Raw genomic sequence first — 17,366 nt, 5'->3', positions numbered from 1 at the left:
TCTTGTGCCAATATCAATTATTTTGTTATGTATTATATCATTTTCTGACTCAAATTGTCACACCCTGATCTGTTTCACCTGTCTTTGTGCTTGTCTCCACCCCCCTCCAGGTGTCGCCCATCTTCCCCATTATCCCCAGTGTATTTATACCTGTGTTCTCTGTTTGTCTGTTGCCAGTTCTTTTTGTTTCGTGAAACCTACCAGCGGTTTTCCCCTTGCTCCTGTCCTGTTTTCAATTTTTTTCCCAGTTTTGACCTTTCTGCCTGCCCAGACCCTGAGCCAGCCTGCAGGTTCTCTACCTTGCCACACAGGACTGGATTATTGACCCCTGCCTGCTCTGAACCTGAGACTGCCTGCCGTTCTGGACCTTTTGCACCCTATCTGGATTACTGACCACTGCCTGCCCTTGACCTGTTGTTTGCTGCCCCTGTACTAGTAATAAACGTTTGTTTCTTCAACACTGTCTGCATCTGGGTCTTACCTGAAACATGATACAAATAGGATTCCCTCAAGATTGCTTTGATTACCAAAATATTTCAAATAGAAATTTCGTGATATGAAACCTTTTTAGTTACATGTATTTGAAAATATCTAGATTGGTCAGTCCAAAATTTCTTTTAAATTCTGTCATGGAAATACTGTAAATGTATTTCCTATTACCAAGTCATTTACGGTTTCTATGCCTTTAGTTTACCATGTGGACCAATTTATAGCTGAATTGAGAAAAGCTATTCAAGGATTGTTCCATAGGGTTGTGTTTCAATGGTGTAACGGCTCTCGTTGGTGGTAGGAAGAGTAGACCAAAGCGCAGCATGGAAAGTGTTCATGATTCTTTTATTCACAAAACACTTAAACAAAATACCAAAAGGCGAAAACGAAAGCGCACAGTTCTGTCAGGCACAGACACTAAACAGAAAACAAGATCCCACAAAACCCAAAAGGAAAATTACAATTTATATATGATCCCCAATCAGAGACACCGATAGACAGCTGCCTCTGATTGGGAACCACACTCGGCCAAAACCAAAGAAATAGAAAACATAGACTTTCCCACCCGAGTCACACCCTGATCTAACCAAACATAGAGAATAATACGGATCTCTAAGGTCAGGGTGTGACAAAAGGAGTGATATTGGTTCTTGTAGAAGACGTTTAATATAAAGTCTGTTACTTTTTTTCAAATGTCTTCGGTGGGGTAATTGGTATTATCTAGAATAAATATAAAAACTTTGGGAGCCATGCCATTCTGAAGAGGTTAAGTCTACCTGTAATATTTATGGGAAGATTGTTCTATTTAATTACATCGGCTTTCATGTTGTTGAGTAATGAGATAAAGTTATCTTTATATATTTCTTGTTTTTTGTCTTAGTAAGCATCCTAAGTATTTTATATTTTTTTGTGGTCCACTTAAAGGATTTTTGTAGCTCATGAGTTAAACTTTTTATTTTTCCTATTGCCATTATTTTGTTGTTTTTTTCACGTAAATTTTATATCCTGAGATTTTAGAGTATTCTGAAAATATTTTTTAGCAAGGTGGGCATTGAGTTTTCAATATCAGTCAGGTATATCAGGAGATAATTTGAAAATAAGTTTAGTTTATATTTATGCTTACCAATACTGATACCTGTTACGTTTGGGTCCTGTTTAATTCTTTCTGCAAGCAGTTCAATTGTCAATGCAAACAGAAGGGGGGGAGAGAGGACCTCCCTGTCTTGTGCCGCTTTCTAAAGCAATTTCATTAGATACTGTATTATTTGTGTATTTATTACATTCATATAATATTTGTATTACATTTATTATTTCAGCTGGAAAGTAGAAAGTGTGCAAAGTTTTGAATAGAAAAGGCAATTCAAGACGGTAGAAAGCCTTTTCAGCATCAACAGCCATTATTGATAAATCTAGATCTTTTTTTTGCATATTGTATTAAATTGAAACATGTTCTTGTATTTGTTTGTGTCTATTTTTAAACGTATCAAGTCTGGTAAGACTTTTGCCATTCTATTGCTTATGAGCTTTGTTATTATATTACTGTCACAATGTATTAAAATTATGAGTCTGTAATCAGCAAGGGGCTCTCCAGATTTCCCTGGTTTTAATATAACTGAAATAAGTGTTTGCTCTTATTCCATCCAGCACTGCGGTTATCGCCTGTCTTCAGGTGCAAAGAAGCTGTTTCTCACCCTAGAAATCACTAGTACATATTTGTAATTACTCCTGTGCCAGTGAGATATTAGATTCAGCCAAAGATTCAGCCAAACATGAGATCTGTTCACTTAGACCACAGACGGTACCTACACTGTCACTATATAGTAATGAATTAGTTCCTTTGTAATTACACTTTGACAACCTATGTAAATACATAGGTAAATAGGGAGCCATTTGTCATTCAAAAATAATGAATACATCTGAAATGGTTTGAAAACTATTGTGAAAAAGTATTACTGTAAGAAAGAAGAAAGGTTATTCAAATGTATTGCAATAATAATTGACAGTAAGATATGTACTCCTTCACTACAATACACAGTAGGCTTCCATCTCTTTACAATGCACAGGTGAACTCCCTTTTACCTGCATCCATAGTCTGCACATGTTCAGGTAGCAGTATGTTATTCAAAGGTCAGGGGAAGTATCATTCTCAAAGGACAGCATATGCAACATAACAGCTGCTTCATGTGGAGGAAATCTGTGCAGCATAATGCCTCCTATCAGTCAGAAATGCCAGTCGGCCTGGGTGTGGCCAGCATGTTCTCTTTTGAATGACCGTTTCAGCGACCTTTATTCACTCTCAGACCTGCAAAGTGCTACTGCTCTCTTTCAATGAATATGAAGTCTTCATCTCTGATGAAGTGTTGTTTATCTCTACTTTCCCAAGACTGTTGTCTTTATTCATAGAGTTCAACTCAATACAGCTCAATACATTGTTTGTTGTGGGCCTACAGTACTGTACAGTTGTGTCTTGCTGCTATGGCACTATTTGTTATCTTTATAAAAAAAAAATCCTTCAACTTTTGATACCATTCTGAGACATGAATAAAAAAGCTTATAAAAGTATCCAATGCAACAATGCAACCAACAGGGCAAAGCCACTTTCTCCACATCCTACCCATGCTTACTTAGTTCAGCTAGCTTGAATCCCTATCCTCCTGTGCTGGATTTGTTCAAATCACTGGTTATCTTTGCCTGCCCTATTTTCCTTGCTGACTGTAGGCTATTTTGTTATATATGTTTGATGCATTTCATTAGCATAAAAACACAGGAATTTAGGTTTCACTGACACCTTGTGGCGGTAAGTCACTGTTACCAGCCAGCATCTTAGAGGTAATGGGTACATTTTTGGAGCTGAAGAGACAGACAGAGAGGGCAACTGTGACGGTAGCAGGCAGCGTTTATAGGTCGAAAACCACAGTGTTATAAAGTTTGACACTGCAGTCATGGTGAGCAATGTTTGTCACTCTCTACAGACACAGAGGTAGAGTCCCATCTCAGCCCAGGAGAGGTTCACCAGAGATGGATACTGCTTGTCACTGGAGCATCGCTCCAAACCCTCTGGTAATGCCTTGTGCCTAATTAGCATAAACACAGAATTGCATTTCCATACTATTAAATCCTAAATGATAAAGAGCCATTGGCGAAAAGGAGGACGGGGTAAAGAAAGCCCCCTTTACAGAGTCTGAAGAGATCATATAGCAAGTGATCTTTTCCCGTTTAATGACCTGCTTAGGCTAGTTATTGCCCTGAAGTAATGACATCAACATGTCATGTCACACAGTATGAGGTGTGTGTTAACAGACTATTAACAGTTCTCCATGTCTTCACACACACACCTAAATGAGATGGAATGAGAAGGTTGTGAATACCAGATGGAGTGCATTGAGCCTTTACCAGACAGAAATTTAGTGGAAATCCAACTTTTCTCTCAAGCGGCTTCGACAATCGGGAGCTCTCTCCCTGCCTCTGTCTGTAACTCAGACTTGGTCAATGTTTTTAAAGGCTTGATTAAAATGTATCTTCTCAGATTGGTCTTTTGGTTATACTCGTATAATATATAAGTATATTTTTCGGTTTGCTAATTTCTTGCTGTTTAATGTATATCACTAGTGATTTTTCTTGTGTGTTGCAGTGCACACACTTATAGTGCATTTGGCAAGTATTCAGACCCCTTGACTTTTCACATTTTGTTACGTTACTGCCTTATTCTAACATTGATCAAAAAAATGTTTTCATCAATCTACACAAAACACCTCATAATGGCAAAGCAAAAACACGTTTTTAGAAATGTTTGCAAATGTATTACAAATAACAGACTGAAATATCACATTTACATAAGTATTCAGACTCAGTACTCTGTTGAAGCACCTTTGGCAGCGATTACAGCCTCAAGTCTTCTTGGGTATGATGCTACAAGCTTGGCACACCTGTATTTGAGGAGTTTCTCCCATTCTTCTCTGCAGATCCTCTCAAGCTCTGTCAGGTTGGATGGAGATTGTCACTGCACAGCTATTTTCAGGTCTCTCCAGAGATGTTCGATCGGGTTCAAATCCAGGCTCTAGCTGGACTGTTAAAGGACATTCAGAGACTTGACCCGAAGCCACTCCTGCGTTGTTACATTTACATTTACATTTAAGTCATTTAGCAGACGCTCTTATCCAGAGCGACTTACAAATTGGTGCATTCACCTTATGATATCCAGTGGAACAACCACTTTACAATAGTGCATCTAAATCTTTTAAGGGGGGGGGGGGGGGTTAGAAGGATTACTTTATCCTATCCTAGGTATTCCTTAAAGAGGTGGGAATACGTTGTCTTGGCTGTGTGCTTTGGATCGTTGTCCTGTTGGAAGGTGAACCTTTGCGCCAGTCTGAGGTCCTGAGTGCTCTGGAGCAGGTTTTCATCAAGGATCTCTCTGTACTTTGCCCCGTTCATCTTTCCCTCGATCCTGACTAGTCTCCCAGTCCCTGCCGCTAGAAACATCGCCACAGCATGATTCTGCTAACAGTATGCTTCACTTTAGGGATGGTGCCAGGTTTCCTACAGACGTGACGCTTGGCATTCAGGCCAAAGAGTTCAATCTTGGTTTCATCAGACCAGAAAATCTTGTTTCTCATGGTCTGAGAGTAATTTAGGTGCCTTTTGGCCTTTTATTGAGGAGTGGCTTCCGTTTGGCCACTCTACCATAAAGGCCTGATTGGTGGAGTGCTGCAGAGATGGTTGCCCTTCTGGAAGGGTCTCCCATCTCCACAGAGGAACTCATGAGCTCTGTTAGAGTGACCATCAGGTTCTTGGTCTTGGTGGTTCCAAACTTCTTCCATTTAAGAAGGATGGAGGCCACTGTGTTCTTGGGGACCTTTGCTGCATAAATGTTTTGGTACCCTTCCCCAGAGCTGTGCCTCGACACAATCCTGTCTCGGAGCGCTACAGACAATTCCTTCAACCTCATGGCTTGGTTTTTGCTCTGAGATTCACTGTCAACTGTGGGACCTTATATAGACAGGTGTGTGGCTTTCCAAATCATGTCCAATCAATTGAATTTACCACAGGTGGACTCCAATCAAGTTGTAGAAACTATCTCACGGATGATCAATGGAAACAGGATGTACCTGAGCTCAATTTTGAGTCTCATAGCAAAGAGTCTGAATACTTATATAAATAAGGTATTTATAAAAACCTGTTTTCGCTTTGTCATTATTGAGTATTGTGTGTAGATTGATTAAAATAAGGCTGTAACGTAACAACATGTGGAAAAAGAGAAGGGGTCTGAATACTTTCCGAATGCACTGTACTTTTCCTCACAAGTTGATGTATCTGCATGTCCTTTAAAACTTTGTTGTCTTGACCTTGAGAGCTGTATAATGAAATGTATAATTATCATTAGCCTGGTATTTTCCCACTGGCCAAGAGACTGACTGACATTTTCACTGATCTAGTCAAGTAATACATGGAATCACATTGAGCGGGTGCTCTGTCTAACACTTTATATTCATTAAGTAAGTAACCTTGCACGAGCCTTGGCTTGTGTGAGCCGGAAAGTGCTCTCCTGTTTCGGTAGCGCGAGGCAGTTTGACGTACTAGTACACCCCCTAGACAGGACGCTATACAATCGCAGGGCCCTACCAACAATCTATCTCCGTCATGCTGCTTGCCAAGCAGAGATGCAGCGCGTACCATTTTCAGAGTCTTTGGTATAACTCAAACGGGGATCGAACTCCCAACCTTCCAATCTCCGGACGGACAAATAAACTAGAACACCACTGAGTTGGTAAACACTTTATAATACCAATCACATATTTACTTGGTAAATTCATTTCACCTTCTTTATGCAAACAGTTGTGTTAATCATGTGTATGTTTTTAGAAAAATAATTCTGCATCTGAATTAAGCCATTCCATTTTCACTTGGAGCACAAGTATTTTGAGATTGCCTTTATTGATTGCAGATCCCCATTACTCACTTCAACACCAAGAGGGTGCCTCCCGTACCAACCTATTGGCATGCTTCAAACCTGGTAAGCGCAATCATGGCAACCACAGGGATGCAGTTTAGCCTGCATGGCGTTACAAATGTTCACTTGTTTCAGAAGGGTCCTGATTGGAATTTTACGTTTTCAGTTGATTAGCTCTTTTTTGGCAAGATAAAGAAGCCCTGTGGTACTTTAGGTACAGTTGGAATGAATAAGTGCCCTTATAACACCAATATAACTATTCAGTGGGTACACATGAATGTTCAACACTACATAACTAATGTATCACTTAACTAGCACAACATGCCAAAATGTATATACTGGCATAAGCAGTCATGTCAGCATGATAATAACCTTAGCATTGCTAGCGCCACACAGAACCACTAAAGTTACAAGAATACAGTACTGTAACTCTCAAATCCAATGAATACATATAAAACTGCATATGAGTAAGTAAAAGTCTTACCTCATTTTCAGGTTTCCTGGCTGCGGTTGTCCATCATAAATGGAGACTATGTCAAAGTCCTCTTCAAGAGCAAAGGTGTGAAATGACAACTGTATCCTGTTTCGTTCTCCTGTAATGATGATCCATGTACAGTTGGCATAGTTTGGGTAGCCATGGGGAAAGCCAGGACTCTCTATCGTTCCATTTAGTCCTTGTACAACACCACCACAAGTTTGACCTGAGGACAAAGATCAAAGACAGACATTAGATATAATATGGGTCTTTTAGATTTCGAATCTAAGAATTTACACATTGTACCAGAAAACTTTTGGAATATGACAACACCGAACCCGGTGAACTACTCTGTAGGGAAACTCCTTCAGCAATGTTATACGTGACTCAGAGGGATTTCTGTGGTGTCCTGATGAACCGTCCTCAAGTATGCCACTTAAACAGCATTTTTGTAGCATAACAAAGCATCCCATTATCCATTAGAAGCCTCAGGTCTGAATACAATAACCAACCTCTCTTCACAAACATTAAATATATATATGTGTTTGGGTATGTTTTAACGTGTTGACATATGCACATTGATGGTCAATCTTCCTCAATGTTCCATTTCACATTTCTCGCTTTCTCGCTGCATCATATTGTATGCAGCATAGGGGGACCTTCCAATATCTTGGCCTATTTATGATTGAAAAGCAGCATGTGAGAAATACAGCACACACACAAATGCTCGCACACACCATGATTATACAAGTCATTAGGCTATACCTTATCAAAGAGGTGTAGAATATTTTATAAAATTAGATTATTGTCCTTTCAACCTCTCGAGCTTTGCAATGAAAGAGTAACAAGGCTAAATCCTGACATTCTTTGGCAAGAACCATTTACTCAAAGTAAATAAACAGTGTGTTTCTGCATGTAGATGTCAAGCATTGAATTCAATTAAATGTGCTTGCTGCTAATACTCCCGGCAGACATTCGCGTCAATCGAAACCCACTCATAGAAAGAAGGCAGACATAATTTTAAAATGTTGTTGGTGGCTATGAGAGTAGCTGAAAGGCTAGGGCTAATTTTAATTATCTGCCACTGGAAAACATTGCTCTCAATTTCCTATCTGTTGATGTATTTTAATTACCATTGTTATTCTTAGAACATAACGTCAGAAATATAAACAGTCCACAATTTTCTAGACTAGTGCTCTAAATTGAAAAAGGATGATGGAGTATGGGGGTCTGTTCATATGTAAGAAAAACCCTATTTTCAGAAACAAACAGAGAATGAAAAAATGCTGAATTATCAAAGCTTTGTCAAAGCTTCTGAGCAAATATATTCTAACTATGGCACCATCAAATTACTAAATCATAAGACTTCTGAAATCAAACACAGCAATAAAAACTTAATTTGTAGTGACAAACAAAACAGAATAGGCTACAGTAATTCTAAGGTAAAACTAGGTATTTATTAAGCAGCGAATTAAAACAAGTAGATGTGTTTACGCATTAGACGGTGTAACCAGGGGGACCTTCCAATATCTTGGCTTATCTATGATTGAAAAGCAGCATGTATGAAATCAGTGTCATGTTGTATTGTTAACTAATGGACCAAACCTATAAAGGAACCAAAACCAAATAAATAGACAGCAGATCAGACATGCTATATCTCTAAGAGTTACATTAATTGAGCACTCCAAATATGCCTAAAACATGCTCAGGCTGTAACCAGATGATGCTGGATTTGTTTGATGCGGGACACCCTCAGACATCACCTCAATTTGAGGTGTACCTGTGGATGTATTTCAAGGCCTACCTCCAAACTCAGTGCCTCTTTGCTTGACATCATGGGAAAATCAAAAGAAAATAATTGTAGACCTCCACAAGTCTGGCTCATCCTTGGGAGAAATTCCCAAAAGCCTGAAGGTACCACGTTCATCTGTACAAACAATAGTATGCAAGTATAAACACCATGGGACCACGCAGCCGTCATACCGTTTAGGAAGGAGACGCGTTCTGTCTCCAAGAAATGAACATACTTTGGTGCAAAAGGTGCAAATCAATCCCAGAACAACAGCAAAGGACCTTGTGAAGATGCTGGAGGAAACACGTACAAAAGTATCTATATCCACAGTAAAACGAGTCCTATATCGACATAACCTTAAAGGCCGCTCAGCAAGGAAGAAGCCACTGCTCCAAAACCGCCATAAAAAAAGCCAGACTACGGTTTGCAACTGCACATGGGGACAAAGATCGCACTTTTTGGAGAAATGTCCTCTGGTCTGATGAAACAAAAATAGAACTGTTTGGCCATAATGACCATCGTTAAGTTTGGAGGAAAAAGGGGGAGGCTTGCAAGCCGAAGAACACCATCCCAACCGTGAAGCACGGGGGGGGGAGCATCATGTTGTGGGGGTGCTTTGCTGCAGGAGGGGCTGGTGCACTTCACAAAATACATGGCATCATGAGGAAAGAAAATGATGTGGATATATTGAAGCAACATCTCAAGACATCAGTCAGGGAGTTAAAGCTTGGTTGCAAATGGGTCTTCCAAATGGACAATGACCCCAAGCATACTTCCAAAGTTGTGGCAAAATGGCTTAAGGACAACAAAGTCAAGGTATTGGAGTGGCCATCACAAAGCCCTGACCTCAATACTTTAGAAAATGTGTGGGCAGAGCTGAAAAAGCGTGTGTTCCGAGCAAGGAGGCCTACAAACCTGACTCAGTTACACCAGCTCTGTCAGGAGGAATGGGCCAAAATTCACCAAATTTATTGTGAGAAGCTTGTGGAAGGCTACCCAAAACATTTGACCCAAGTTAAGCAATTTAAAGGCAATGCTACAAAATACTAATTGAGTGTATGTAAACTTCTGACCGACTGGGAATGTGATGAAAGAAATAAAAGCTGAAATAAATCATTCTCTCTACTATTATTCTGACATTTCACATTCTTAAAATAAAGTGGTGATCCTAACTGACCTAAGACAGGGAATTTTTACTAGGATTAAATGTCAGGAATTGTGAAAAACTGAGTTTAAATGTATTTGGCTTAGGTGTATGTAAACTTCCGACTTCAACTGTATAATAATATGATTAGGCTATTTCTTTGCATTAAAAACCAAAGTCTGTCAGATTTCCAGTCATTCCAATTCATTGAATGTCCCTTGATCTTCAAGAATAGGACTTGGACATATAGATTAGGCAAATTGTTTTACATGAGAATAACCCAAAAACTAAGGATTTATTAGCCTGTGTTGTTTATCTTGTTGTCATGGAGGACTAATTGGGCTCGTTGCTTTGAGTTGAAAAATAAATGCTGCTCTCATGGAATGACTATTTGCATGTGAACAATGTATGCCATATGCTGCATTTGCTATAGGCCTAGTTTATGTTTTTGTTGGTGACACTTTAATATCTCGATAATTTGTAGCTGTTTAAGTCTATCAAAAGTGTGTTAATTTGAGCATGTGTCCATTTTTCTTTTATCAGCACAAATTAGACTGAGCAATAAAAGCCCCACTCATAGTCTTCTTAAATTAAACTAGTTTTTGACAGTATGGAGCACAATGCCACTGAGAAGTTTAGAAGGGAGGAACTTCCTCAAACTTTTCCATAGTCTTGGATCCCCACTATGCAGCTGTTGGAAGATCGCATTTTTCACTGGCTGTCCACTGGTCGCAAAAACAATGATTGATAAGCAGCTTAAACTTCTTAAATTCAACCATTATTGGGTTAAAATACACATCTACATTTGTGAACAGCAATTCACAACAACCAAAACCCGTAAGGTGCAAATAGCTAAATGAGAGAGTAGCAGTGTGTCACGTCCTGACCATAGTAAGTTGTTATTTTCTATGGTAGAATAGGTCAGGGCGTGACAGGGGGTGTTTGTCTGTTTTTGTATTTCTATGTTCAGTTTCTAGTTCTGTATTTCTATGTTGGTGTTGTTTGCGTTGATCTCCAATTGGAGGCAGCTGATCCTCGTTACCTCTAATTGGAGGTCATATTTAAGTTGATGTTTGTCCCACCTGTTTTTGTGGGTGATTAATTTTGAGTAGTGTGTTTTCTTCTCTGCGTCACGGTTTGTTGTTTTTGTTAGTTCAAGTATTTCATGTATTGCATTACGTTTCACGAATAAATAAAGATGTGGAACTACAAACCCGCTGCATTTTGTTCCGATCCTTCAGACATCTGTGACACAGTGTGATTCACATCAATGCGCTATGTAGATATCAATAAGTGTAGCTTCTATGCAACCAAGAGTGCGTCCAGCGCAATGTAAAAACTCTCTTGGTTGCATCGAAGCTATCATTTATTTATTTTATTTAACCTTTCATTATCTAGGCAAGTCAGTTAAGGATACATTCTTATTTACAATGACGGCTTATCAAAAGGCAAAAGGCCTCCTGCGGGGATGGGCTGAGATAAAAAATTTAAATAAATGAAATAAAAATATAGGCCAAAACACACATCACGACAAGAGAGACAACACAACACTACATAAAGAGAGACCTAAGACAACAACACAGAATGGTAGCAACACAACATGACAACAAAATGGTAGCGGCACAACATGGCAGCAGCACAACATGGTACAAACATTCTTTGGCACAGACAACAGCACAAAGGGCAAGAAGATAGAGACAACAATACATCACGCAAAGCAGCCACAACTGTCAGTAAGAGCGTCCATGATTGAGTCTTTGAATGAAGAGATTGAGATAAAACTGTCCAGTTTGAGTGTTGCAGCTCGTTCCAGTCGCTAGCTGCAGCGAACTGAAAAGATGAGCGACCCAGCGATGTGTGTGCTTTGGGGACCTTTAACAGAATGTGACTGGCAGAATGGGTGTTGTATGTGGAGGATGAGAGCTGCAGTAGATATCTCAGATGGGGGGAGTGAGGCCTAAGAGGGTTTTATAAATAAGCATCAACCAGTGGGTCTTGCGACGGGTATACAGAGATGACCACTTTCCAGAAGAGTATAGAGTGCAGTGATGTGTCCTATAAGGAGCATTGGTGGCAAATCTGATGGCCAAATGGTAAAGAACATCTAGCCGCTCGAGAACACCCTTACCTGGCGATCTATAAATTACGTCTCAGTAATCTAGCATGGGTAGGACGGTCATCTGAATCAAGGTTAGTTTAGCAGCTGGGATGAAAGTGGAGTGATTACGATAGAGGAAACCAAGTCTAGATTTAACTTTAGCCTGCAGCTTTGATATGTGCTGAGAGAAGGACAGTGTACCGTCTAGCCATACTCCAAAGTACTTGTATGAGGTGATTACCTCAAACTCTAAACCCTCAGAGGTAGTAATCACACCTGTGGGGAGAGGGGCATTCTTCTTACCAAACCACATGACCTTTGTTTTGGAGGTGTTCAGAACAAGGTTAAGGGCAGAGAAAGCTTGTTGGACACTAAGAAAACTTTGTTGTAGAGCATTTAACACAACATTCGGGGAGGGGTCAGCTGAGTATAAGACTGCATCATCTGCATATAAATGGATGAGACAGCTTCCTACTGCCTGAGCTATGTTGTTGATGTAAATTGAGAAGAGCATGGGGCCTAGGAACGAGCCTTGGAGTACACGCTTGGTGACGGGCAGGGGCTGAGACAGCAGATGTTCTGATCTTTGAGAGAGGTAGTTAGCAAACCAGGCCAAAGACCCCAATACTCCTTAGCCACCCACAATAATGGAATGGTCTACCATATCAAAAGCTTTGGCCAAGTCAATAAAAATAGCAGGCCAACATTGCTTAGAATCAAGGGCAATGGTGACATCATTGAGGACCTTTAAGGTCACAGTGACACATCCATAACCTGATGTGTCCATCCACAATCATAAGTGGTATCCATATCGCCCGTAGGCTACACTACTGCTGTCGTCCTTACCTCCAAGCCTTTATTCAAGTTGGATAATTTTTGAATGCCGACAGCAGTCGCACTATTGGAAAACATAGCTTGGACTATAGCCTGACATTACAACTAGATATAAATATTTTATTACAAATAATTAATACAAAAGTCAAGAGTTGGCTATAACATAAGTTCAAACAAAGTGAGTGTGTGTATATGTGTGTAACTGTTTGTGTACGTGTGTGTATTATGGTGTGTATTATACATTCTCATCATAAAAATATATCCCCATTCCCCAATCGAATACCTTCATTTTTCTCCATTCTGGCAACCCTCATAAAATTCATCATAGCCGTGCTTAAAATGTATTGAGAAAGAAATGGTAGAATGTACACAAAGAAGTGGAGCTCTAAGAAATATGAAATGCGTTATGAAGAAAATCGTGTAGACCTACTGTTGCCTACACAAAATAAGGGCCTTTCTGACTACAAGTGCACCAGTATCCAAAAGTATTAAGCAAAAACAAGCATAGAAAACATTATTGGCATTAATAAAAAATAAAAAAATAACATAAGGCTACTATTATATTATAATTATTTCGGTGACACCCTGGTTGATAAAAAATATATGTTTTTTTATATATAAATAAATGTGGGACACAAAAAAAAGTCAGTGTAGAACATTTACATTTTAGTCATTTAGCAGACGTTCTTGTCCAGAGCGAATTACAGTAGTGAACGCATAAAAAAAAAAAAAATCCCCCGTGGAATTGAACCCACAACCCAGGCGTTGCAAACACCATGCTCTATCAACTGAGCCACACAGGACTAGAACACCATTTGCTCAACATGCATTGCGCTAATAACTTTCAAAAAATATTTTCCTATTTTCCTATGTACGAAGTTGCACATAAATCTGTCTTTTCACACGAATTAAGCCACACAAAAACGCACGAAATCTGCTGAAATACTTTTTGTACATATTTGCACGAATTGAGTGTGAGATTGTGTTGCAACATGTGGTCAGACTCGCTCAGGCCAAATAAACTTAAACATGCGCCTTTTTCCAAAGCTGATTTAAATGTCACCAGTTCAACAGTAATGAGATCCACAACAAGGGATTCATTTTTGACTAGTTTGAACTGAATGACATTAAAGCTGCCCTTGCAGAGGACCACCTTGCACTCTTGAACAAGAAATACAGCTTTAATTGTGCCACTGACTCTTTATTGATTTATTAACATTATTACTGCAGTAGCCAACCCGGGGCCGACGGTCAATACATTCCCACAATTTACCTCAATAACAACCAAGCAGGGGCCAGATATTGAAATACATTGCATTGAATAAACATGAATAAATTGAATAAATATTACTCCATTAATAAAGACATATCATTTCAATCTATGATGAATAGCCAGGTGATTGCTTCTCCAAGGGGGTTGTAAAAGGAACAGCAAATTACCTTTTTATTAATGCACAGTAAACATGCTATTAGCAGTCATGTATTAGTGACACCCCAATGAGTGATCTCTGCATGCTTTGTTAGAACAGGGACATCCAGTGATGTTCAGAAAAACAACAATCAGTACAGAAGCATTTCTGATGAAATAAGGTACCTACTCAGGTGAGATCATAAACATGATTACAACATAATGATGCTCATATTCTAACCTATCATATAAGGTCAGAACAAACTGTTTGAGGAAAGCTATTGCATTGACTATAACGCATTAAGATTGTGACACTGTTACGATGCAGCATTGTGAGTCATTGGAAAAGCAGGCGAATCCATGTTTCAATTACAGTGGAATATGATTCACTGACACAAAATCATCTAAATGACATTTGCAAAAGGGAGAACAACAATCTCCTACAAACATTATCATGAGACGATTGTTGCCATTGTTTTCTCTAAATTCCGCCATGAATATCAAATGTGCCTTTGTTTCATTGTCAAATCTAAAACGCCAAGCTTCTCCATTTAAAATGGAGAAGTTAAGGTTCTCAGCTTCTTGTTCATAAGAAATACATGTATATATACCATTCACAAGAGTAGCCTAACGAAGTATATCTGCACAGTGTGCAATGATTCCACTGTACTATTTAAATAACATTGACCATGTCTGCTGTCTCTACATGCCAGTGTTAATTTTGGCAGGTATTTTAGATGTAGTTTTAGTCTTAGTTTTAGTATTAAAATACCTTTTAGTCTTAGTCACATTTTAGTCATTTCATCCTTTGTTAGTTCTAGTTATTAATCAGTTGACTAAAACTGGACAATTTTAGTCTAGGTTTAGTCAGAGCCACTTCAGTCACATAATAGTGCATTTTTTTCTATGAAACAATGAATATTTAGGCTACCTCTAACTTCCATGATGTGCACATTCAGATAGCCTTGTTCAACTAGGCATCCTATCCCCTTGTATACCTCAGCTGGCAACATTGATATTGTGGCAGATAGTAAACAATGCCAGCCATTAATTAACCACATAGTCTATAAAGCCTTGGCTAACAGGTTTTAAACAATTACAGCTATGATTTTCTCCCCATCATAACCGTCAAGGAGGGTAAATAACAGCGGTTTCCTTGAAAAGGGGTGAATTTCCGCTTTTCAAAAATACCAGAAGTATTACTGTACTCCTAATATTCAACAAATATCATTAGTTTTTCACATAAGAAAAAAAGCAACCGCAACTGACATTTTCGGACCGTAGAGCGAGAGCAGCAATACAGATGAATGAATAACTGCACACATGGGATAATAGAGCTTCTGATGTGATCAAAGCAAAAATAGCCTACATGATAGTAAGAGAGAGAGTAAACATTATTGTTTCTAGACTAGTTGAAGTTAGTTACAAGTGAAGTGTCCTGGCTATGCATCAATTCAACAGATTGACGAGTGACTGAAGTGACCGCATGGGAGCTGTGTGGGAGAGACGGACAGATCAGCTCAATCAGGACACTGAAATATGTTAGTTCTGTCAATGACAGGATTGCATGAAATATTCTGCATGCATGCTTATAATTGGACAAAACAGATGAAAATAAGCTTCATGTTAAATGAAATGTCCATTAGTCTCACATGGAATTCTATTCTTGTCACATTTTTGTTGACTAAAATGAAAAGTAATTTGTAATAGTTAGTGGTTTTACCAGGACATCTCGCAATCATCATAATTTTAGTCAGAAACAAATTGGTCGTTGACAAGGATTTTTCATCATAGTTACTGTTCACAAAATTAACACTGCTCCATGCAATGCATTTTCAGTCATATTGTTTCACACCCACACAAATACTATAAATAAGAGTAGCACAAAATCCACAATCTCTATGTAACCCATCAACAACCCATAGGGGCAAAAAGCTTATGATGCATTGTTTACATTCAGTTACAGAGAGAGAAAAAGGAATACCAAGGATTCGCCCAGTCCATAGATGTAAAATGTTTGTTGACAGTAGGTTGGACCTTAATAATCACTGTAGCAACATTTAAAGGAACCGGGAGCACATATCACAGGACATGACACCTTGTGTTTTTTCTCAAAGTTGCGGGAATGACAAGGGTCTTACTTATATCAATACATTCATAACAACCTAAGCATTATGAAACTTAGATTAAATCAAATTAACCTCACATAGCAAATAAGCCATTCATTTTTTGTTGTTGACCAAATTGGACACTCTCATTGACCTCCACACAAAAACTCATTGCTTAGTGTGCCTAAAATAAATGCCACCTGCTGGAGAGAGACAGACTTTCTACCAAATTGGGCCTCTCTTTACCTCTTCCTCTCTGGCATGAATATCTGGATGTTAGGAGTAAGGAGTCCTGATTTTGCTGAGTTGGAGTACAGAGGTGAGTCAGGTACTTTGCTTGTTATTGTTGTTTGGCAACATCAAATACTGTAGTTGTAATCCCCTAAAACGATACTTGATTTTTATTTCCATGGTGGGTGATAGAATTGTGTTTTTGGTACCACACTGTTTTCAGACATGATTTATGACATACACAGCCAGGGACATTGTACATTCTGCATGTAAGTTTGGCCAAGTGAGAATAGCTGTAGGTAATTGCTGTTTCACACTGGGTTGCATGCTAGCAGAACAGAACGTCATATGTGAAGATGACAATGGAGGTCACAGGTCTGTCCCATGATGATTCAGTGTAAATGATAAATTGTTCTGCAAGCTAGAGCCTCCTGAAAACTGGTTATACACATACTGCCTCAGTTCAGGGCACTGACAGCTATATACAGTGCCTTCGGAAAACATTTAGATACCTTGACTTTTTCCACATTTTGTTAGGTTACAGCCTTATTCAAATGTTTTATTATTTTTTAATCCTCAGCAATCTACACAGAATACCCCATAACTATAAAGCGAAAACAGGTTGTTATAATTTTTTTGTATGTATTAAAAATACATCTTTTAACATACATAAGTAATTAGACCCTTTGCTATGAAACTCGAAGTTGAGCTTAGGTGCATCCTGTTTCCATTGATCATCCTTTAGATGTTTCTACAACTTGATTCGAGTCCCCTGTGGTAAATTCAATTGATTGGACATGATTTGGAAAGGCACACACCTGTTATATAAGGTCCCAC

General features: G+C 38.9%; 1 protein-coding gene across 1 annotated transcript in view; it reads right to left on the bottom strand.

Moving 5' to 3' along the window:
- The window catches only part of LOC106612532 (CUB and sushi domain-containing protein 1), a 556,683-nt gene that overhangs the window by 360,187 nt on the left and 179,130 nt on the right, over window positions 1-17,366 (bottom strand). Inside the window, exon 2 of the mRNA XM_014213739.2 lies at window positions 6,924-7,140. Coding sequence (XP_014069214.2) covers window positions 6,924-7,140 — 217 coding nt within the window. The remainder of the gene's footprint in view (window positions 1-6,923; window positions 7,141-17,366) is intronic.

This window comes from Salmo salar, chromosome ssa01 (assembly GCF_905237065.1).
Source record: "Salmo salar chromosome ssa01, Ssal_v3.1, whole genome shotgun sequence".
NCBI classification, from domain to species: Eukaryota; Metazoa; Chordata; class Actinopteri; order Salmoniformes; family Salmonidae; genus Salmo; species Salmo salar.
Note: the sequence above shows the minus strand (reverse complement) of the source record. Positions and strands in the feature narration are given on the sequence as shown.